Here is a 23,937-nt window from a genome sequence, read left to right as displayed (position 1 = left end):
ATATGGGGCTCAAATGAAAGGTCTTTGGGAGTAAAGCACGAATCTGATATCAATTTTCGGGAATATTGTCTATGGGCCAGCCCACCCAAGTAGTATTTGCTGACTATTTCAATATGAGCCTCAATTAGGAGGGGTTTTAGAGTGGAACACGAATCCGATACATATTTTCAAGACCAACTCACTGAGTGGCCGCCCATCCCCCAAAACACCCCCAAGCCGGTCATGTTTGCCGACTATGGAAATATGGGGCTTAAATTAAAGGTTTTTGAGAGTAGACCACGTATCTGATATCAACATTAGGGACAAACTGCCTAGGGGACGTCCCACCACCATAACAACCCTTAAATAGGACGAATTTATTCACCAAGACAATTTGGGTCTTAAAGAGAGTGGAACTAAATATTTATAGTTTTTAGGGCCAATACCCCAAACCGGACATATTTGCTGACTTTTGCAATAAGGAGTTTAAATGAGATTATAAAACGAATTTTATATCCAATTTTGAAGCCATATGCAATAAGGGGTTCAAATAAATTATATATAGATATATGAGAATAGAGCACGTTGCTGATATATTTTCCTGGCTTAGTGTTTGGGGGACCACCCCAATTCCCAAAACACCCCTAAATCGGACATACTTACCGACCATGTCGATGTGGAGCTTAAATGAAAGGTATTGGGTGATAGAGCAAGAATTGTATCCACTTTTGGGACCAATTTTCTGGGGATTTACCCCTTTCCCAAAATACCCCATAAACAACATTTTTTTACTGACCGTCGCAAAATGGGACTCACAAAAAGGTATTTGGGAGTAGCATACGAATTAGATATCCAAATGTAGGACCATGTATTTAAGACATCACCGCTTCCCAAAAACACCGCCCAAAGGGTAACATGTAGCTAAAATGAAAGGTATTTGAGATTAGAAAACGAATTTGATAACCTATTTTGGGGTCATGTGTTTGGGGGACTTCTCATCGTGTAAAGTCCACTAAACGAATGGTAATATGGGGTTTAAATAAATGGTATTAGAAAGAAGAGCACGATGCTGATATTTTTTCAGGGCCAGTGTCTGGAGGACCATCTCACCCCCGAAAACACCCGTAAATCAGATATCATGAGACTATCGGGCTGAAATGAAGGATTTTAAGAATGATGTACACCTTACATCCAAACTAAAATTCGTAGACCAATAAAGATCATATGGGGTTCAGATAAAGGCACTTTTATTGTTAAACTGTTAGTCAAGTGAGATAATATTTTCATAGCATGGTATTTCACCAAAAGCTCTTTAATTTTAGAAAATAAATATTTCATGGAAACTTTTGTTCCATATAAAGTAAAAGAAGGCGCAGTGGAGCGGGCCCGGGTCAGCTAGTATACCTATATAATAACAGATTAAAATAAAATAATAGTTATAAATACCACGTCTATCTTCTTCCATGTCCTCAAATTCGTTTGGAATGGAATTTCATTTGTTCACATCCTAATTTTTTCTGCTTTACACTATTTTTAAAATACAACACTTTTTAAAATATATTGCTTTTACTTAACAATTATTACATAATGAATTATTTGATTTTATTGATACCCTACACTACCACTGTGGTAGTGTAGGGCTAGACACATCGATAAGTATTCTGATCGGTTTAGAATCACTTCCTGATTCGATTTAGCTATGTCCGTCTGTCTGTCTGTCCACGTATTCTTATAATCAAGGTACAGGTCGCATTTGTTGTCCGATTTTCATAAAATTTTGCACAAGTCACTTTTTTGATCCAAGGACGAACGCTATTGATTTTGAAAAAATCGGTCCAGATTTAAATATGTAGGGTATTATATAGTCGGCACCGACCAACTTTTGCCTTTCCTTACTGGTTTTCTTGGTATTTTTTGTCTACCCACGCCACTACACGTCTTCATATGATGTAAACCAGACATATATTTGGCTCATTTGCACTTCTTCGCATTACATATGTATGTGTGAAAAAGAACACAACAGAACGCAGAAACAGATATTCACAATTTGTATTATTAAATAACAATTTAATTCTTAAAATTAAATATATGTTCGACACATGCCTTCTTGGGTGATGGCAAGTGATTGGTATCAAAATAGTTAAAATAGTTAAAGCAATAAACACCTTGTTTGAAAAGTTATTTACAAATCAATATTTATGTTTAATCAATCAAATTTAAGTTTATATTTTTTCTGTGTGTTAACAACAGAAGAATGAAAAAAGAAATAAAACAAATAGAACAAAAATCAAAAAATGGAGTTTTATCAATATTTTCACCAAAAATTTGCACTTTCACAGAGTCAAAATTGCCTGAAGGTGTGTTGCAATGCATTTGCGATGTGCTGTTATAAGTCAAAATGTCCAAAAAATATCTAAATAATATGTTCAGAGAAATTATAGCCCGAGACGAAAGCTAAACTCTACTTTTGAAAATAAGTTAAAATTTCAAATAGTTTACGAAAATTTTCCAAAAAATATAGTCTGAGAAAAAACTGCAAGTCAAAATCTGGAAGCTCGATTTTCACCGTTGACGTATGGTTTAGAGGACTTTTTTGCTCAGTACAATCCCATGAATCGGAAACGAAAAGCGCCCATTAAGATTTTTTTTCCTTCCATACTAATCGCCCGACCCTAATATATACCCCATACAAATAATAATATGTGCAAAAAATGTTGCTGTTTTCCATCTTAATGAGACCAGTAATTATACAACAATTAAAGAACAACATTTTCACCATCTTGAACACTTTGCTATTCCATAACCAATTCTCTATTTCAACTTCATCCAAAAGTACCGTTATCATTAATTTCTGTGGAAGTTTAAAATTTTCATAGAAAATATTTATATGTGCATTAGTAAAAATTAAAGTTTTGGAAACTAAAGAGCCAACAATTTCAAAATGTTTCGATGATTGGAATTGGATTTTTGACCGAAAATGCCGCATGGAGACAAACAAGCATTTTGTTAATACTCTTCCAACTATAGCAGCGTTGAGCGTAGCGGATGTACGCAAACCATAGACGTATGTCTCCATGTTGAACGGTTTAAAACGGCATATTTTAGATCAAGAAAAGCACATTCGATATAATGGCCAGCCATAATTCCTGATTTGAATCACATTGAAGATCTCTGGAGCATACTACTGCAAAGGTTTTTGCAATCTACAAGCCATACAGGACGGTTAAGAACTTAAAACAAGTGATAATGACGAAATAGTACAAACTTGATATGGCAACCTAAAAAAATTGGGTGGGTTCTCTGCCACGGATACTCCAAAATGTCCTTATACACAAGGACAGACCAATACCGTACTAAATATTTAATTTAAGACAATGAAACAACAACATATATAAGAAATATAAAAAAAAATTTAGTTGTGCACATACATATAAATAAATATTTTCTATGAAACTGTTGATGGAAGTTTTTATTGAACTAAATTAGAAAATAAACATAAGAACATAAGGGTGACAAACAAAAAATGTAAAAGCAAAATATTTCAAAGCCTACTACTACTTATATTCTAATACAATAATACAGTTGAATTGACAAAGTATGAAATTCAAATATTCTAACAATCTCCTCCTCAATACAAATGTATTATTTCAAAAAGTAAGATTTAAAATATTACAACAATTAAAATGCTTATCCCTAGATAAGGCCTTCGTTAAGATGTCGGCTGCATTTTCAGTACTTGGCACATATTCGATATCGACTTCTTTATCCATGTATTTCTCTCGGATGTAATGATAACGGATGTCAATGTGCTTGCTTCGTTTGTGTACCGTTGGATTTTTGACTAAAAATTCAGCACCTTGATTATTACAGTACATAGTTGTTGGTCCAGAAACAAATTCGGAGAAACCCATTTCTTGCAGAAGACTTCTTTGAAATGCAACTTCTTTTGCTCCTTGACACAATACTATATACTCCGCCTCCATGGAACTGAGTGAAACGACATGTAGTTTTTTAGATTCCCAAGCAATTAAGCCATCGCCAAAAAATAGTGCACATCCACTATATGACTTCCTGTCATTGGAATATGCTCCCCAGTCTGAATCGGTGAAACAACATAGTTCATTTTCGCTTGAATATGTTATTTTGCCTTGAGGGTGACCTTTAAGATATCTCAAAATATGTTTAGCTGCCGCAAAGTGATCGTTATGTGGGTGTGAAGCAAACTGTGAAAGTCGTGACACAGCGTGTGATATATCGGTCTTGATATGACAGACAAGTACATCAAGCCCCCAATCAATGATTGATAAGTCTTTACATCACATAACTCACCGCAATTTTCTTGTTCACATTTTTCAAAACGATTCCATTTGCCAAAGGAGTCGAAACAGACTTGCAGTTTATCCTGTTCCATTCTTCAAGCAACTGTTGTACGTACCGAGATTGATGAATTGATATGTTGCCATCATCCTCTTGCTCAATCTCCATTCCCAAATAGAATGAGATTGCACCTCGATCAACCGCCTCGATGTTTTTATTTAGGCTGGTGATTACGTCCTGCATTTCCGCCTCGGATGAACATGCCAACAATAAATCGTCGACATAAATAGCAATCAGACTTATAGTTTCGTTGCTTCGTCTGACATATACACAATTATCCGTTTTGCATCTGGTAAAACCAATTTTCGTCAAAATTTCCGCCACTTTCTTATTCCACTCTCTTCCAGATTGCCTCAAACCGTAGAGTGAACGTTTTAGCTTGCATACCTTGTTTGGAAATTTTTCATTCTCGAACTGTGGGGGTTGTTTCATATAAACTTCTTCCTGTAGGTCGCCGTTTAGATAAGCCGAAACAATGTCCACATGATTCACCATCAACTGATATTTTGCAGCCAACACTAGAACTAAGCGTATTGTTGAATGACGAACAACGGGAGCATACGTTTCCTTGTAGTCAATGTTGTACTTTTGCGAACATCCTCGGGCTACAAGTCGGTCTTTAAACTTCTCTACAGATCCATCTGGTTTTCTTTTGACAACGAAAACCCATTTGCATCTTATGACGTTTTTAGATTTCGGAGGGTCAACCAATTCCCATGTCTTATTTTTAATCAAAGAATCATATTCTACCTGCATAGCATGCTTCCACTGATCCGCATTATCTGACTTTAATGCATCAGCAATTGTGGTAGGATTCTCGATCACAGCATTCAGCATTTCAACTCGGGGCTCTGTAACGTAGACTTTTCTAGGTATTCCAACCCTTCCTGTACGACAAATTTTTGGTCTTCCTCGGCAACGTTTACCATTAGCATTCGGGACATCAATTGCACTTTCCTGACTTTCGTCATCGCCTTCAGCGATTTCTTGGTTATGTTCTTGAGTTCCATCTTGAACGGTTTCGATGTTTACTGGAGCTGTATCTTCTTGAACAGTACCACCAGGTATTTCAAAATCATAAAAACTGCCAACTTCAAGATTTTCTTCCAGCACGGGAGTTGCAAACGTGTTTTCGAAGAAAATAACATCGCTTGCTATGACGATATTTTGCGTCGTAGGGTTAAACAGCCTGTAACCCTTAGTATACTTTTCATAACCAACGAAAATCATTTTGACGCCTTTTGGTTCGAATTTGCTTCGTTTTTGTTTATGTTGCATGACAACAGCCTCGCACCCAAAGATTTTGAAATGGCTTACAGATGGTTTTCTTCCAACCCATAACTCAAATGGCGTCTTACCATCTAGCACTTTTGTGGGCGAGCGGTTTCGAATATACGTAGCTGTATTGACTGCCTCAGCCCACAGATTCTGCTTTGATTTTGATTGATCCAGCATGCAACGAGCCATTTCCGACAATGTCCGGTTTGCACGTTCCGCAACACCGTTTTGCTGTGGGGTGTAGGGACAAGATTTTTGATGCACAATTCCATTTTCGACAAGAAACTGTAAAAATGCAGAATTAACATATTCTTTCCCATTGTCGCTTCGCATGCTTTTTACTTTTTGGCCAGTTTGTTTCTCCGCTTCCATCTTAAATTCCTTGAATTTTTCCAGTGCTTCAGACTTATTCTTCAAAAAATACATAGTCGTATATCGCGAATAATCGTCGATGATTGTTATAATATATTTTGATCTGCCCAACGAAGAAATACGCATCGGCCCACACAGATCCGTATGTACTAGTTGCAATACATCTGTGGTGTTAACATTAGTGTTTTTGGGAAATGGTCTTCGGCTTATTTTACACACAGCACATGTGAAACATTCAAATTTTTCCGGCATCTTTACCTCCAAGCCTCGTACCATGTTCTTCTTTGATAATGAACACAAATCTTTTACATTCAAATGACCAAATCTAGCATGCCATGACTTTAAATTTTCTTCTGACGTCACAGAAATTCTATTTACCTTTTCAACGTTTGAATTTCTTTTCAAATCGGCATGGAATATGTCACCAACCAAGTTTGTCGTAAACACAGGTTCATGTTGTTTTGTTTTTACGCACCCCTTCTTTGCTTTGAATTCAATAACAAAGCCTGCCTTGATTATCTTGCTCACAGATAAAAAATTTGAATGCAAATTTGGTACATACCACACATTGTTGAATGTAACAGCGCAAACATTGGATTTCATTTCAACAGTTCCAACGCCTTCAGCGGTAATTTGATCCCCTGATGCCAGCATGATATTTTTAGACTTGCGTTTCAAATGTGTAAAGTATGACAAATCGCGGCACATGTGGGAACTTGCACCACTATCCAAAATCCAAATTTCAGAATCGTTCTTCTCGCCGTCAGTGATTGCACTCGTTGCTTTTCCATTTGGGTCACTATCGCATTTTGACTTGCACTGCGCACGCACTTGTCCTTTCTTACCACATTTGTAACATTTGACATCATTATTACCTTGAGTTCGGGATTTGCACTGCTTTAGGTCACCTTTTCCAGTTTTCTGTTGACGAAATTTTGCGACAAACACATTTTCAGCAACCATTTTCTCGCCTTTGCTGTTTTGACGTTCTTCTTCTTCCAGGATTTTTGATTTCAATACTTCTATACCGGGCAATTCAACTTTGCTTTCAATAGCTCCCACGAAATTTTCCATTTCTTCCGGTAAACTGCTTAGCAGCAAAATGCTTAAAAAATCCTCAGGCAGACACTTATGGCCTTCAAGTCATCCACCATCGTATAGAAATCGTTCAACTGCGTTGCATACTTCTCTGCATTCTGGAATCTGAACCGCACCAATTTCTTGAACAAATTGACTTTCCGAGAAGGAGCATTCCTCTGATACAAACGGCTAAATGTATCCCAAGCTTCTTTCGCTGTTGCACAATTCTTGATATGTAAAATTTCTGATGGTTTTACGCATAGCGTTATATTTGCCATCGCTTTTTGATCGACCGTTGGGGAGATTTCATTATCGCCCTTTATTGCGTCCCACAAATCCAGCGTTACCAGCAAACCTTTCATTTGCACGCTCCAAACCACGTAATTTTCTCCATTTAGTTTTTCAATTTGTGCCATATGTCCAGACATTTTTCTGATTTTTCCTTTTTTGCTTTACAAAACACAAATATTTTTTCCAGAAATTTTCACAACGAATTCAAAAAACACAATTCCTGGCCAAATTTATTTTTCACAAGCGTATGTGACTGGGCTCATAACCAATGTTGATGGAAGTTTTTATTGAACTAATTTAAACATAAGAAAATAAGGGGGACAAACAATAAATGTAAAAACAAAATATTTCAAAGCCTACTACTATTTATATTCTAATACAATAATACAGTTGAATTGACAATGTATGAAATTCAAATATTCTAACAGAAACAAATTTTGAAATAATTCACTTCTCCTATCAAAAAATTCCAAAGGCTTTGAAATTCTATGTGATAATACTGAATAAGTAAAGAAATAAAATTTAAAAAAATAGTTTAAATTTTAAGCGTGTTGTGGCCAACTCCGCAAGGCAATGGCAAGAACATCAGAAAAAATGTCCAGCGGTGGTTATTCCCTCCTAATGCTGGCGACATTTGTCAGGTACTATGTCATGTTAAAACTTCTTCCCAAAGAGGTTCGCAAAGAGGTGTCGCACTGCGGCATGGCAACCCATGATGTTATAAAGGGTGATTTTTAAGAGCTATAGGAAAGTTTTTCTCAAAAAAAAAATATTACGTTCCATATAATTTAATGTTTGAAGATTATTTCATGCAAACGTTGACCGTGACTGCGCCTCAAATGGTCCATTGGCTCAGTCCAATTTTGGCATACTCTTTTCAACATTTCAGTCGGTATCTCACGAATAAATGCTTCAATATTGTCTTCCAATACGTCAATTGAAGCGGGCTTGTCTGTGAAGACATGAGCTTTAACATAGCCCCACAAAAAATAGTCTAAAGGCGTTAAATCACACGATCTAGGTGGCCAATTGACCGATCCCGAAAGTGAAATAAAATGTCCTCCGAACTCGCCTCTCAATAAGTCCATTGTTAGGCGTGCTATGTGGCATGTGACACTGTCTTGTTGAAAAAGTGGGGGCATCATCTTTAAAGAAGTACGGTCCAATGATGCCACCATCCCATACGTAAAACGCACCAAACTGTGACTTTTTCTGGATGCATTGGTGCAATGCTTCTGGATGATCTTTACTCCAAAATGGACGATTCTGCTTATTTAGGTACCCATTTGGCCAAAATGAGTTTGTCGCTGAACACAAGAAGCGCGCGATGAACATTCTTAACAGACCACGCATTGTGATGATGCAAAAATGCAAAACAAATTCAAAATTTGCCTATGAACATTCCACTAAGGAACAGGGATAAACTTCTCACATATCAATGAGTGCAGTCCGATTCAAGTTTAAGCTCAATGATAAGGTGCCCCCTTTTTATAGCCGAATCCGAACGGCGTGCCGCATTTTGATAATAAAATTCAATAATTTGCAAGCGTTGTTCGCTTCATAGAATCGTCTTACAAACGAACTACAGTTTGGTTAGATGTTGCCAGAATGATAAGTGCTAAAAAATCGCCCTTTACTACAGTTGCTTCAAATTTATGAAACGATTAAATAATGCACATACATACCTCAAAGTAGCTGACAAAGCAGGCATTGTAGCCAAAAAGGTGAAGAGCATTAGAGTGAAACACAAGGCTATGAAATATGGCAAATATTGACATGATGACGTGCACATTGTATTGGTGGCGTCGTATTCACGCGGATGTTTAGTTGTTATGCACCCACAGTCCTTATAGGATTTACTATCATTAAGGGATAGCTCCAGGGCACAACCGGCATAGCAAGGATTGTAGTACATAACATTGTCTGCTCCGCATATCGGATCGTACATATAGCGGCTACAGGAACAATTTGCATTGCAAGCAAACTCAAGATCAATGCCCATTTCAGCCATTTGTGACTGCTGCATTTGATGGAAGCCCTGATAAGGTGTGGTAACTCCGGCAAAATTTAGATTCGGACAAGACAGCAAAAAACAACTCGTAAATAACGTAGCGATTACCGTCACCATGAGACAAAGTTTTATTATGCCAGCACAGTTGAGATTAAACCTTTTCACTAAGTACCCGCCTAGAAAGGTGCCACCGCCGCCTGCAGGAACAGTGATCAAGCCCATCAGCAGAGCTGACCACACCGGAGAGATGCTGAATTGATTTTCGATTTGTTTGGGCAGAAAGGCAGCAAAGCCAGCTATTATCATACCCTCCGAAGCCCCAGCTAAATTTAGAAAAACAAATGTGGGATTTCTCAACAATGATGTTAAAGCCAAAGGAAGTTCCTTCAATTTGGTAAAAGCAGTTGGCTTTTCCACTGACTTGCTGGCATTGTACGCTTCCGATATCTTTTCTTGCTGCAGTTTTTCCGAACCTGGCAATGATGCAGGGTATCCAAATATTGGTATAGCCAATATGAAGCATGCCACAGCAGCAACAATAAAACCAATCCACCAGGCTCCTATCCAAACTTTACTCGCGCTGGTTAAGTTTAATCTGTAATAAATGAAGAAAATAATAACTGTCTATTAAAAATCTATATTAACCTAGGGTCTAAATAATTTAGTATAAATATATGAATGAATGGGCTTCTATTGGGCATTAATTCGCTTAATCTGGAATAAGGTCTGCGTGGGCAGAAAGCATTAAGATCTCTCACACAAAATCTTATATAACCCACAACGCGAAGACCGCTTTCAGCACTTACTATCAGGCATTTTTCTAATCAGGGCTTTGACTCCGGGAAAATTGCTCTACTCCGATTCCGGAGTCGACTCCTAGCATATAAAAATGCTATGATTTTCTATCCACACCCTAGAATGGCTGTATGCAAATCTTACCATTTCTAGCCAGTGACAGCAAAGCTGTAGACCTCTTCAAGGCTAGATTAGGTCACATAGTTTTGAGATGTTCACAGTCCCCTGTTTGTGACCGTCTATGATTCGTTGTCTTGGTCCTGAAAACATGTCGCTAGAGGCATACCCACAGATTCCAGTTTCCCTGGAATGTGTAGGGTAGTTCCTAGTCTTGCAAGCTCGTCCGCTTTACAATTCCCTGGGATATCTCTGTGGCCCGGCACCCAGAACAGGTGAATTTTGAACGGTTGAGCCATCTCGTTGAGAGATCTGCGACAGTCGATGGCGGGTTTTGTGTTCAGAAATACGTTCTCCAGGGATTTAATGGCTGCCTTGCTGTCTGGGAAGATATTTACGCCAATCGTCGTTAGGACATTATATCTTGGCCATTCCACTACTTCTTTAATTGCAAGGATCTCCGCTTGATACACACTGCAGTGGTCGGGTAACCTTATCGATATGACCAGTTTTAGATCTTTAGAGTACACCCCAAAGCCCATCTGGTCGTTTAGTTTGGAACCATCCGTATAGAAGGCTTTATATAACTTCTATTACCAGGGATATCGTAGTTCCTATCGGTTCTGTCAGGAATAGTGGTACAGTACTTTTTATCGAAAAACGACTCAGGTAGGGTGTAACACAGTGTGCTTAGCCGCCACATGACCAAAGAGAAAGCTCCCTTAGCCTCATGGCAGTGGTCGCTGCAATTTGTCTAGTCACAATGTCCAGAGGCATTAGATGTAGCATTAAATGCAATGCATCAGATAGTTTCGTCCTAGGTGCGGCTGTGATGCACTAAAAAGTCATCATTTGGATCCGGTTGACTATTGAAGAGAGGGTGGACTTTTAAAGCGCCGTCCTCCAGACTACAACACCATATAGCATTATATTTTTCATAGATACTTCTTATTTATGTAGAATGCGCGCAGAAGATCGAGGCGCTGTTACGCTATTCTACGTTCGGCTAGTGGAACAAATGTTCTGTCAGAGCCAATTAAAGTAAATACTCGTTGGCTTTTGTAATGGGCCATTTGGCCCAGATTGATTTTAGTTTTTAATACAGTAATACCTCAATTATGTCGTCTCAGCTAACGTCGCACAGTAGGCGAAAATAAAAAAACTTGTAAAAATAAGCCGTGTGAGAACAGGGAGAGAAATTTCTTTGAAATTTGGGATGGTTGGAGCTGAGGTGCTACCGAGATCGCTTTGGAAATAATCTTTCAAAATCAAATAGGAAATAGGGACTTGAACCCTTTTTCCTATTTGATTTCCGAACTGTAAAACATTTAACTGAATAATCAAATGCGAACACATTTTGCAGGAAAAGTCGTTGTAAATTTTGTCACAAATCCAAGTCTTGCACAAGAATGAAAATCGATCCATATATTTTTCGTAAATTGCAAAATACGAAGAAGGTCTCGGTCAAAATAGCAAAACAAAAAAAAATTAAAAGTCGAATATCCCCGAAACAAGACGAGAATTGTAGACCTCAAGCGGACTTTTTAGTAGGGTTTTTGGAGCACTATCCAGCAATAAAATTGCCAAAAGCGCCCAGACAACCAAGGGCCTTGAAATTTAGCACACGATTTCACCAGCACCTCAGCTCTAACCGTTCCAAATTTCAAAGAGATTTCTCTTTCTGTTCTCACACGGCTTATTTTTTTTATTAGTTTTCGGTTCAAAGCGACGCCCAGTGGGAAGGAATCAAAAAAAAAAAAAAAAACTCGTAAAAATACGCCATTTCAGAACGGATGGAGATAACTCTTTGAAATTTGAGGTGTTACCAATAACATTTCGTTTCATATGTGGGCCTATTTCCAATACTCTTTTTTTTGCTGGATAGTGCTCGAAAATCCATACAAGAGAGACCAGTTGAATTATACAATGTCTCCAATGGTTTCCGAGATATTCGATATTTAATTTTTATTATTTGAAATTTGACAGAGATAAGCTTCGTATTTACGATTTAAGCATTTCATTTTGATGCATGATTTGGATTGGTGACAAAATTTACAATGGTAGCTGCGTCAATGTCTCATAAGTTAAAAGTGAAAAGTTATAGGTTGGAGGTCAAAATGTGAAATGAAAAAAAAAATGCAAAATATCGCATTTTTTGGCAGCAGTGCCTCGCTCTCAACCTTAAAATTCATTTCAGGTATGTATCTGATCTGAAACCTCTTCCCATCCTTCCAGGTTTCCTATCGTCGCCTCGATTATACCGCTATGGTATGAACTGCTCCCATCCGCAATACATTCTCCCATGGCCTGAAGTCTCATAGCCGCATTGGCTGCCTCACACTTAATCCGTATGTCTATGGGTCGGATATCTAGAATTGTCTCCAGTGCCCTAGTAGGCATCGTCCTCATAGCTCTGCCTATGCCAAGCCAACATGTTCTCTGAACCTGTTGTATAATCCTAACGTTGCACTTTTTTCCATCGCAGTCCACCACCTAATCACGCTACTGCAGAGCCAGTGGACTATCTTCGGATTCAGGCCCCATTTCAAGCCTACGGTCCGTCTACATGGTGCCCAACATCTGTGAGCCTTCTCGGTACGCTTGTGGATATGACACTTCCAATTCATTTCCTGTCCAAGATCACACCTAAGTATTTAACCTTGTCAGATATCGAAATAGGTCTGTAGGCCCTTGGTGTCGCATAACTTGCCTTGCCGGGCTTGGATATAAATACCACCCTTGCCTCCTACCAGGCTTTCATAGTATATGCAAGTCCTAGGCAGGCTGTGAAAATATTGCCAGATGGGGCGGAATGGCCGGAAATATTCCATGAAGTCCGGGAGACTTAAATGGTTTAAAACTCCTCAAGGCTCCTTTTAACATAATTTCTGTAATGATAAGCCTTCGATCAATCTCATTATTCCAAGATTACGGAATCTCCGTGAGTCCCGTAAATTATATATGAAACTTGTTCATCTTGGCGGTGTCATAAACGCAATCGACCTGTTCGCAGAAAAGCTTCCAGGATAATCTTATCGAATTCATTGAGCCATGTGTAAACTCGTCCAAATATAATTCCGCTTTTTTAAGGTGTGTTCTGTTAAAACAATCTGTGGACCTCTTTCCCAATATTACGTATCTCCCCGGTCATCCAGTATTTTTCTTGGGCTTATCGGATTCGGCGCTGGCCGTGCTGTTCTTAACCTAATATAGCGATGGTCAGAAAAGGTGATCTCCATGGAGCCCCCCAATTCTGAACCTCATCGATTTGATTTTCCGAACATAATGTCACATCTAAAACCTCCCCCTAATCCTATTAACAATATTAAGTGTTATTAGACCATTCGTTGTTGTTGTTGCACCCACGTTTTCATGTGGAGGTGGCGATCCTCGTCGTGTGAGTAAGCTCGTTCGAAATGGCTGATCGCTGCGTGAACAGGTTGGCCATTTGATATTTAAAGGCTCCAATAACTCGCCTTGTCATATCGATTATCATAGGCACTCAGTATTTGTGCAAGAGCCGTTGCCACCCAGCCTCTCACTGAGACTCTGCGCTCGATACCGCTCGATGTCCGCGTCTACCGTTGCAGCTACTACGTACGAAGCATTCCACTATCCGCAACCTGTGGACGCACCCGGTAACTCGCAGCTAAGCTTCTCGTGACAGCAATGAACACCACACAGATCGGACCTCCAGCCTGTGTGGTGCTTAGTATTCAAGAAATCTGTCAGGGCTTGGCCACGCTTATAAATGTTGGTACTACCCCACGAAATGTGATGAGAGTTCGCATCGCACCCTACTAGTACCTCATTTCCTGTGTTTCCTTCCTTATCAGCCGTTCCAGCACCGATGTGGGTAGCGGTGTCGGAGAGTTGAAAGGCAGATAAAGTAATGTCAGTCCCTGTCTCGTGACTGTTGTACCGACGTTGACAACTCTGGGGAAAATATATAATTTAAATTTCTTTGACAAATAACGCAGGTACCCTGCCGAGTGCCAGTGTAAGCATAGAATTGTTTCGGGTTATTCGGAGCTTATGAATTAAGGCAATATGAATCTTGAAGTTTTATTTTGGTGACCTCAATCATTGGTCCCTGCTCAATAGGCTGCATTGACTTTCCTGTCACTGCACTGCCTGATGTTTCAGTATTAGGTACTTTGCGTATCATAGTCTTCCGAATCTTTATAAAGTCGGTAATGGTTGCATCATCGGCTGTATTGACTTTCTCGTCCTTGTGCTGCGGATGTTTCAATATTAGGATCTTTATCTATCCTAGTCTTCCCAATCTAGAGAAAGTCGGTGATGGGTCCATTGTCGGGACCCTGTTCGTTTGACTGTGTTGGATCTCTCGCCCTTGCACTGCCTGATGTTTTATAATTTGGATCTTTGCTTATCCTAGTCTTCCCAATATTAAGAGAGTCTGTGATTGTTTCGTCGTTGGCCCCTGTTCGTTAGGCGGTGTTGAGTGTACTGCCACTGCACCGCGTGATGGCTCAATATACAGATATTTGCCTATCCTAGTCTTCCAATCTTGAAATAGAGGCCTTGGTCCCGTAGTCTTAGCCAAACCTGTCACGGAGACTTGATCAATGCCCACCTCAAGGAAGATAGTCATTCTTCTCCTTCCCCTCCCTCTCCTTCCCCTCCTTCTCCTTCCCCTCCTTCTCCTCCCTGTAAGACCTACACGGCCGACTTCTAGTTTTGCTTGTTTAAGACTCCATCATGTGTTCCGTCGCCTTTGTGTGCTGAGGTATTTGGATCTTTCTCACAAGGAGTGTGGATACTTCCAACTAGCTTTTTGACGGTATAAATTCATTCCGCTGACGCAAAATGAAGCGTTGTGTGGGTGGACCCTCTTCAGAGATTAACACATGTTCGAAAACCCGGTCGTTTACCAGATGCTTCACTTGGGACCGATTATTTGGTGGAATCCTACCGGATGCACTGCCGATATTAATGAAGTTAGCTGATCTCTGTTTTGCTACCTTGCCACTCATGCGTAAGAGAGCGGCTCCTTACCTTTCTCAGAGATCAACTTCCTATTCCGTGATGGCTGTGGCTTCTTTTTGGAAGTTGCAGTCCTCCATGAAGACTCAGGGGCACGCTTCCCTGGTTCCTGTTCCGAATTTGTCATCCTCCATAGGACACTGTCTGGAGTCTCAATTGCGGGAGGGCTGGCTTGGTTTTCCCAGCGTACTTTAATTGCGGGGAGCCCTTTTTCTTTTTCAGCGTTTTAGCAGTGTTATGCTCTTCAGGAGATCTGATTCTCTTCCCAGCTTCCGTAGTGCTTGGAATATCAGTTCTACCCCTCCCAGCATCCTGCACTTTCGCCCGATTGCGCTGCCGGTGCATACTCCTCTGTCCCCTTCGTCGCGCCCCGAATTGCTTTCTCGGTCTGCTCTTCAGTTAAGCAAAGCCCTCGATCCCTTCTGCCGTCATCCCGCTGTCCTCATCTCTTGATTCGGCTGCGATGACTGTTTCTTTGATATTGTCGGCTTTCATCACTTAAAGGCTGGGGACGAACTGTGCATCTGGCTTATCCGTCTCTTCCTCATTTGTTAGTCTGACGATTCTCGACTACAGGTGCCAAGGCACTCATACCAATAGGAGGGACGGACAATATGCTACTGTCTGACGCCACCCCCGTAGCTGTTGGGTCTTTGGAATCCATTTTGATACTACTCCAAAAAGGCTTTAAATTTCTCGTAATATGTACCTATTCCGAGACACGTAGGGTAGTTCCTAGTCTCGCAAGCTCGTCCGCTTAACAATTCGATGGGATATCTCTGTGGCCCGGCACCCGGTCCAGTCGAGGGCGGTTTTTGTGTTCAGAAATACGTTCTTCAGGAATTTAATGGCTGCCTGGCTGTCTGAGAAGATATTTATGCCAATCGTCGTTATGACATTATATCTTAGCCATTCCACCACTTCCTTAATTGCAAGAATCTCCGCTTGATACACACTGCAGTGGTCGGGTAAACTTTTCGATATGACCAGTTCTAGATCTTTAGAGCACACCCAAAGTCCATCTGGTCGTGTAGTTTGGAACCATCCGTATAGAAGTCTGTTTTACTTCTATTACCAGGGATATCGTAGTACCATCTATCAGGAATAGTGGTACAGTACTTTTTATCAATTACAACAATTTTTCCTGACATGTTTTGTGGGAAAATTGGCTTGTAAAAAGTCGCCAATTTTTTATATTCCAAAATCAAACGAAAAAATCTCAAAATTCTTAGGAGTTAGATATCTGAAATCCGTTTTAATGTCTTGTTGCATTTGAGGGTTTCTATATTAAAAAATAAACTTCATGCTATAATCCTACTTCTTTTAACAGCAGGTGCGATTTTATGCCAAAATCATTAAATCCAGCGTTTTTCGCAAAATGGTCAAAAACTGATAGAAAATGATTTGTTGTAGAGGCCTAGGCAATAAAAAGATTTTTTTGTTCAAAAATTTTAAAAATTTAAAATATTTACAAACATTGCTGCGTTAATATAAATTTCCTAAATTATGAATATATAAAATATCATCCAAATCGGACAACCGAATCGAGGGTCAGGCGTAATGGGCTAAAATTTTGTCTTTAAATATATTTATTGAAATTCGTCTATAGAAAAAATTTAATTTAAGGAGAATGTTGTCAGGGACAGATAAGCATAAGCATATGGTGTCGCAAAATGAGCAATTTTATTGAAATTTTGACTTCAGAAATAATCTCGAGGTTAAAATTCAATAAAATTAAGTCATTAGAAAAAATGTTATTGAATTTTTGTTTTTTATAAAAATTTTGTCTTTAGAACAAATTTAATTAAAATGTTGTATTTAAGAAAAATTTTAAAAAATTTTGTCTTTAAAAAATTATTTCGAGTGGGTCCGGCCCGTGGCGAAGTTTTGTCATCATATTACGCTGAAATCTTGTCGTTAGAAAAATTTTATTAAAATTTTGTTTTTAATAGGAGTTTCATTACAATTTTGACCTTAAGAAAAAATAATTTTATGGCGTCCCGGGCCTCAGCAAAATGTTGTCTTTGTAGAATCTTATATATAGAAATCAATTTGTGTTTGTTTGTAGGTTTGTTTGTATGTTTGTGTGTTTCTTATAGACTCAGAAACGGCTGAACCGATTTTCTTGAAATTTTCACAGATGGTGCATAATGATCCCGTGGTGAAAATAGGGTACTACATTTTTTGATATCTGAAGGGGGGGCTGACCCTCCCCCTTACCATAATTTTCAGAAACGCTAGATCTCGGAGATGGGTGGTGCGATTTAAGCGAAATTTTGTGTGCTCTTACATAGTACCCTAAAAATAAAAATTTGAAATCCAAATTTCGGATGGGGTACCTAGAAAGGCCGCCCACCCTTAAACCTACCAAACATATATTTAGACCAATCACGACAATATGGGACTCAAATGAAAGGCATTTAGGATCAGAAAACGTATCTGATATCCAATTGTCGGGCCAAGTGCTACGGGGACCACCCCCAAAACACCTCTAAATCGGACATATTTGCCGACCATGGCAATATAGGACTCAAATGAAAGATATTTGCGAGTAGAATACGAATCTGATATCCAAATGTGGGACAACGTTTCTGGGGGTCCACCCCTTCCCCAAAACACTCCCCAAACAGGACTTATTTACTGACCATGGAAATATGGGGCTTAAATAAAAGGTATTTGAATGTAGAATACGAATCTGATATCCAAATATAGGACCAAGTGTTTGGGAACAAATCTACGACCATAGCAATGTGGGGCTCAAATGAAAGGTTTTTGGGAGTAAAGCACGAATCTTATATCAATATTTGGGAATAGTGTCTATGGGGTCACCCCACCCCCACAACACCACCCAAATAGGAAGTATTTGCTGACTATTTCAATATGAGGCTCAAATAGGAGGGTTTTTAGAGTGGAACACGAATCCGATATATATTTTCAAGGCCAAGTCACTGAGTGGCCGCCCATCCCCCAAGGCGGTCATGTTTGCCGACTATGGAAATATGGGGCTCAAATTAAAGGTATTTGAGAGTAGACCACGTATCTGATATCAACATTAGGGACAAACTGTCTAGGGGACGTCCCACCACCATAACAACCCTGAAATAGGACGAATTTACTCACCAAGACAAGGGTCTTAAAGAGAATGGAACTAAATATTGTATTTATAGTTTTTAGGGCCAATACCCCAAACCGGACATATTTGCTGACTTTTGCAATAAGGAGTTGAAATGAGATTATAAAACGAATTTGATATCCAGTTTTGAGGCAAAATGCTATATGGGGTTCAAATAAATGATATATAGATATATGAGAATGGAGCACATTGCTGACATATTTTCCGGGCTTAGTGTTTGGGGGACCACCCCAATCCCCAAAACACCCCTAAATCGGACATATTTACAGACTTTGTCGATGTGGATCTTAAATGAAAGGTACTGGGTGATAGAGCAAGAATTGTACCCACTTTCGGGACCAATTTTCTGGGGATCTATCCCTTCCCCAAAACACCGCCCGAAGGTTAAATGTTTTTCGACCATGCCAACATGTAGCTAAAATGAAAGGTATATGAGATTAGAAAAGGTATATGAGATTAGACCAATAAAGATCATCTGGGGTTCAGATATAGGCATTTTTATTGTTAAACTGTTAGTCAAGCGATATACTATTTTCGTAGCATGGTATTTCACCAAAGCTCTTTAATTTTCGAAAATAAATATTTGTTCCATATAAAGTAAAAGTAGGCGCAGCGGAGCGGGCCCGGGTCAGCTAGTATAATAATAAATATGAAATTATATCATTTTAAAAAATATCTCTGAAATTTTTTGTTTTGAATAAATTTAATTAAATTTTTTCTTTAGACAAAATCATTTTCTTGGGAAAGACTCCCTGTATTGCTGTTGAATTTAATAAAAATCGGTTCAGATTTAGATGTAGCTCCCATATATATTTTCGCCCGATTTTGAATAGAACTCAATAATTTAGTTATTTGTTAACCGATCTTCACCAAATTTTTCACGTCTCATCAGTCTTCTGATGACTGATGAATTTCATAGACATTTTTTCAGTTTTAGGCGTAGCATCTCCCGATTTGCACTTTTAAGGTCTTTCCTAACCCATTTATCAATCGATCTTTTCAAAACTTTGCACAAAGATTTACTCTATGGCTCCTACAATATGTACGGATTTTGATCGAAAGTCTGTATATCAAATTTAAGCAAAATTTTAAATTCGACGACTTAGCCTGCATATCCTATATGGTGTAGGGTATCAAAAGGTTGGCTTCACCCGACTTTCCGATACTTGTTCCGATATATGAAAGTATTGTTCTTATACCCTACACCACTACTGTGGTACAGGGTATTATAACTTAGTGGATTTGTTTGTAACACCCAGAAGGATGAGAGATAGGCCAATTGATAAGTATGCCGATCGACTCAGAATCCCTTTAGGTTTCGATTAGCTATGTCCGTCTGTCTGTCTATTCGTCTGTTCATGTTAATTTGTGTAAAAAGTGCAGGTCACAGTTTTCATCCGATCGTCTTCAAATTTGGTACAAGCATGTTTTTCGGCCTATAGACGAAGCCTATTGAAATTGAAAAAAGTCGGTTTATATTTAGATATAGCTCTCAGATATATATATATATATATATATATATATATATATATATATATATATATATATATATATATATATATATATATATATATATATATATATATATGATTCTGAGTCAATCGGCATACTTATCAATTGGCCTTCTGGGTGTTACAAACAAATCCACTAAGTTATAATACCCTGTACCACAGTAGTGGTGTAGGGTATAAGAACAATACTTTCATATATCGGAACAAGTATCGGAAAGTCGGGTGAAGCCAACCTTTTGATACCCTACGCCATATAGGATATGCAGGCTAAGTCGTCGAATTTAAAATTTTGCTTAAATTTGATATACAGACTTTCGATCAAAATCCGTACATATTGTAGGAGCCATAGAGTAAATCTTTGTGCAAAGTTTTGAAAAGATCGATTGATAAATGGGTTAGGAAAGACCTTAAAAGTGCAAATCGGGAGATGCTACGCCTAAAACTGAAAAAATGTCTATGAAATTCATCAGTCATCAGAAGACTGATGAGACGTGAAAAATTTGGTGAAGATCGGTTAACAAATAACTAAATTATTGAGTTCTATTCAAAATCGGGCGAAAATATATATGGGAGCTACATCTAAATCTGAACCGATTTTTATTAAATTCAACAGCAATACAGGGAGTCTTTCCCAAGAAAATGATTTTGTCTAAAGAAAAAATTTAATTAAATTTATTCAAAACAAAAAATTTCAGAGACATTTTTTAAAATGATATAATTTCATATTTATTATTATACTAGCTGACCCGGGCCCGCTCCGCTGCGCCTACTTTTACTTTATATGGAACAAATATTCATTTTCGAAAATTAAAGAGCTTTGGTGAAATACCATGCTACGAAAATAGTATATCGCTTGACTAACAGTTTAACAATAAAAATGCCTATATCTGAACCCCAGATGATCTTTATTGGTCTAATCTCATATACCTTTTCTAATCTCATATACCTTTCATTTTAGCTACATGTTGGCATGGTCGAAAAACATTTACCCTTCGGGCGGTGTTTTGGGGAAGGGATAGATCCCCAGAAAATTGGTCCCGAAAGTGGGTACAATTCTTGCTCTATCACCCAGTACCTTTCATTTAAGATCCACATCGACAAAGTCTGTAAATATGTCCGATTTAGGGGTGTTTTGGGGATTGGGGTGGTCCCCCAAACACTAAGCCCGGAAAATATATCAGCAACGTGCTCCATTCTCATATATCTATATATCATTTATTTGAACCCCATATAGCATTTTGCCTCAAAACTGGATATCAAATTCGTTTTATAATCTCATTTCAACTCCTTATTGCAAAAGTCAGCAAATATGTCCGGTTTGGGGTATTGGCCCTAAAAACTATATTTACAATATTTAGTTCCACTCTCTTTAAGACCCTTGTCTTGGTGAGTAAATTCGTCCTATTTCAGGGTTGTTATGGTGGTGGGACGTCCCCTAGACAGTTTGTCCCTAATGTTGATATCAGATACGTGGTCTACTCTCAAATACCTTTAATTTGAGCCCCATATTTCCATAGTCGGCAAACATGACCGCCTTGGGGGATGGGCGGCCACTCAGTGACTTGGCCTTGAAAATATATATCGGATTCGTGTTCCACTCTAAAAACCCTCCTATTTGAGCCTCATATTGAAATAGTCAGCAAATACTTCCTATTTGGGTGGTGTTGTGGGGGTGGGGTGGCCCCATAGACACTATTCCCAAATACTGATATCAGATTCGTGCTTTACTCCCAAAAACCTTTCATTTGAGCCCCACATTGCTATGGTCGTAGAGTTGTTCCCAAACACTTGGTCCTATATTTGGATATCAGATTCGTATTCTACATTCAAATACCTTTTATTTAAGCCCCATATTCCCATGGTCAGTAAATAAGTCCTGTTTGGGGAGTGTTTTGGAGAAGGGGTGGACCCCCAGAAACGTTGTCCCACATTTGGATATCAGATTCGTATTCTACTCGCAAATATCTTTCATTTGAGTCCTATATTGCCATGGTCGGCAAATATGTCCGATTTAGAGGTGTTTTGGGGGTGGTCCCCGTAGCACTTGGCCCGACAATTGGATATCAGATACGTTTTCTGATCCTAAATGCCTTTCATTTGAGTCCCATATTGTCGTGATTGGTCTAAATATATGTTTGGTAGGTTTAAGGGTGGGCGGCCTTTCTAGGTACCCCATCCGAAATTTGGATATCAAATTTTTATTTTTAGGGTACTATGTAAGAGCACACAAAATTTCGCTTAAATCGCACCACCCATCTCCGAGATCTGGCGTTTCTGAAAATTAGGGTAAGGGGGAGGGTCAGCCCCCCTTCAGATATCAAAAAATGTAGTACCCTATTTTCACCACGGGATCATTATGCACCATCTGTGAAAATTTCAAGAAAATCGGTTCAGCCGTTTCTGAGTCTATAAGAAACACACAAACATACAAACAAACCTACAAACAAACACAAATTGATTTCTATATATAAGATTCTACAAAGACAACATTTTGCTGAGGCCCGGGACGCCATAAAATTATTTTTTCTTAAGGTCAAAATTGTAATGAAACTCCTATTAAAAACAAAATTTTAATAAAATTTTTCTAACGACAAGATTTCAGCGTAATATGATGACAAAACTTCGCCACGGGCCGGACCCACTCGAAATAATTTTTTAAAGACAAAATTTTTTAAAATTTTTCTTAAATACAACATTTTAATTAAATTTGTTCTAAAGACAAAATTTTTATAAAAAACAAAAATTCAATAACATTTTTTCTAATGACTTAATTTTATTGAATTTTAACCTCGAGATTATTTCTGAAGTCAAAATTTCAATAAAATTGCTCATTTTGCGACACCATATGCTTATGCTTATCTGTCCCTGACAACATTCTCCTTAAATTAAATTTTTTCTATAGACGAATTTCAATAAATATATTTAAAGACAAAATTTTAGCCCATTACGCCTGACCCTCGATTCGGTTGTCCGATTTGGATGATATTTTATATATTCATAATTTAGGAAATTTATATTAACGCAGCAATGTTTGTAAATATTTTAAATTTTTAAAATTTTTGAACAAAAAAATCTTTTTATTGCCTAGGCCTCTACAACAAATCATTTTCTATCAGTTTTTGACCATTTTGCGAAAAACGCTGGATTTAATGATTTTGGCATAAAATCGCACCTGCTGTTAAAAGAAGTAGGATTATTGCATGAAGTTTATTTTTTAATATAGAAACCCTCAAATGCAACAAGACATTAAAACGGATTTCAGATATCTAACTCCTAAGAATTTTGAGATTTTTTCGTTTGATTTTGGAATATAAAAAATTGGCGACGTTTTACAAGCCAATTTTCCCACAAAACATGTCAGGAAAAATTGTTGTAATTGATAAAAAGTACTGTACCACTATTCCTGATAGATGGTACTACGATATCCCTGGTAATAGAAGTAAAACAGACTTCTATACGGATGGTTCCAAACTACACGACCAGATGGACTTTGGATGTGCTCTAAAGATCTAGAACTGGTCATATCGAAAAGTTTACCCGACCACTGCAGTGTGTATCAAGCGGAGATTCTTGCAATTAAAGAAGTGGTGGAATGGCTAAGATATAATGTCATAACGACGATTGGCATAAATATCTTCTCAGACAGCCAGGCAGCCATTAAATTCCTGAAGAACGTATTTCTGAACACAAAAAAAAAAAAAATATATATATATACATATGTATATATATATATATATATATATATATATATATATATATATATATATATATATATATATATATATATATATATATATATATATATATAGTTCAATTTTCACTCCTAGCGCCACTGTAAGCGCATTTATTGACCAATCATGCCAAAACCTTGTACAACGCTTTGTTTGTTCGAAATCGGTTGAGATTTAGATATAGCTCCCATAATACATGTTCGTCCGATTTTGAGAAATATTGCAATAAAGTGGGCATTTGTTAACCGATTTTCT

At 38.2% G+C, this 23,937-nt stretch overlaps 1 protein-coding gene and 1 long non-coding RNA gene across 2 annotated transcripts in view; both read right to left on the bottom strand.

Annotated features, from left to right (window-relative positions):
* LOC106088385 (solute carrier organic anion transporter family member 4A1) overlaps window positions 1-23,937 on the bottom strand; it is a 158,214-nt gene that overhangs the window by 13,016 nt on the left and 121,261 nt on the right. The window contains exon 5 of the mRNA XM_059365314.1: window positions 9,063-9,983. Within this exon, the coding sequence (XP_059221297.1) occupies window positions 9,063-9,983 (921 nt within the window). The remainder of the gene's footprint in view (window positions 1-9,062; window positions 9,984-23,937) is intronic.
* LOC106081156 (uncharacterized) lies at window positions 2,749-3,436 on the bottom strand. The gene is made up of 2 exons (XR_001220324.2): window positions 3,245-3,436; window positions 2,749-3,182 (listed from the first exon to the last, which is right to left on the bottom strand). It is a non-coding gene; the product is annotated as an uncharacterized LOC106081156 (long non-coding RNA).

This window comes from Stomoxys calcitrans, chromosome 3 (assembly GCF_963082655.1).
Source record: "Stomoxys calcitrans chromosome 3, idStoCalc2.1, whole genome shotgun sequence".
Lineage (NCBI taxonomy): Eukaryota > Metazoa > Arthropoda > Insecta > Diptera > Muscidae > Stomoxys > Stomoxys calcitrans.
This window is presented reverse-complemented; position numbering and strand designations above follow the sequence as displayed.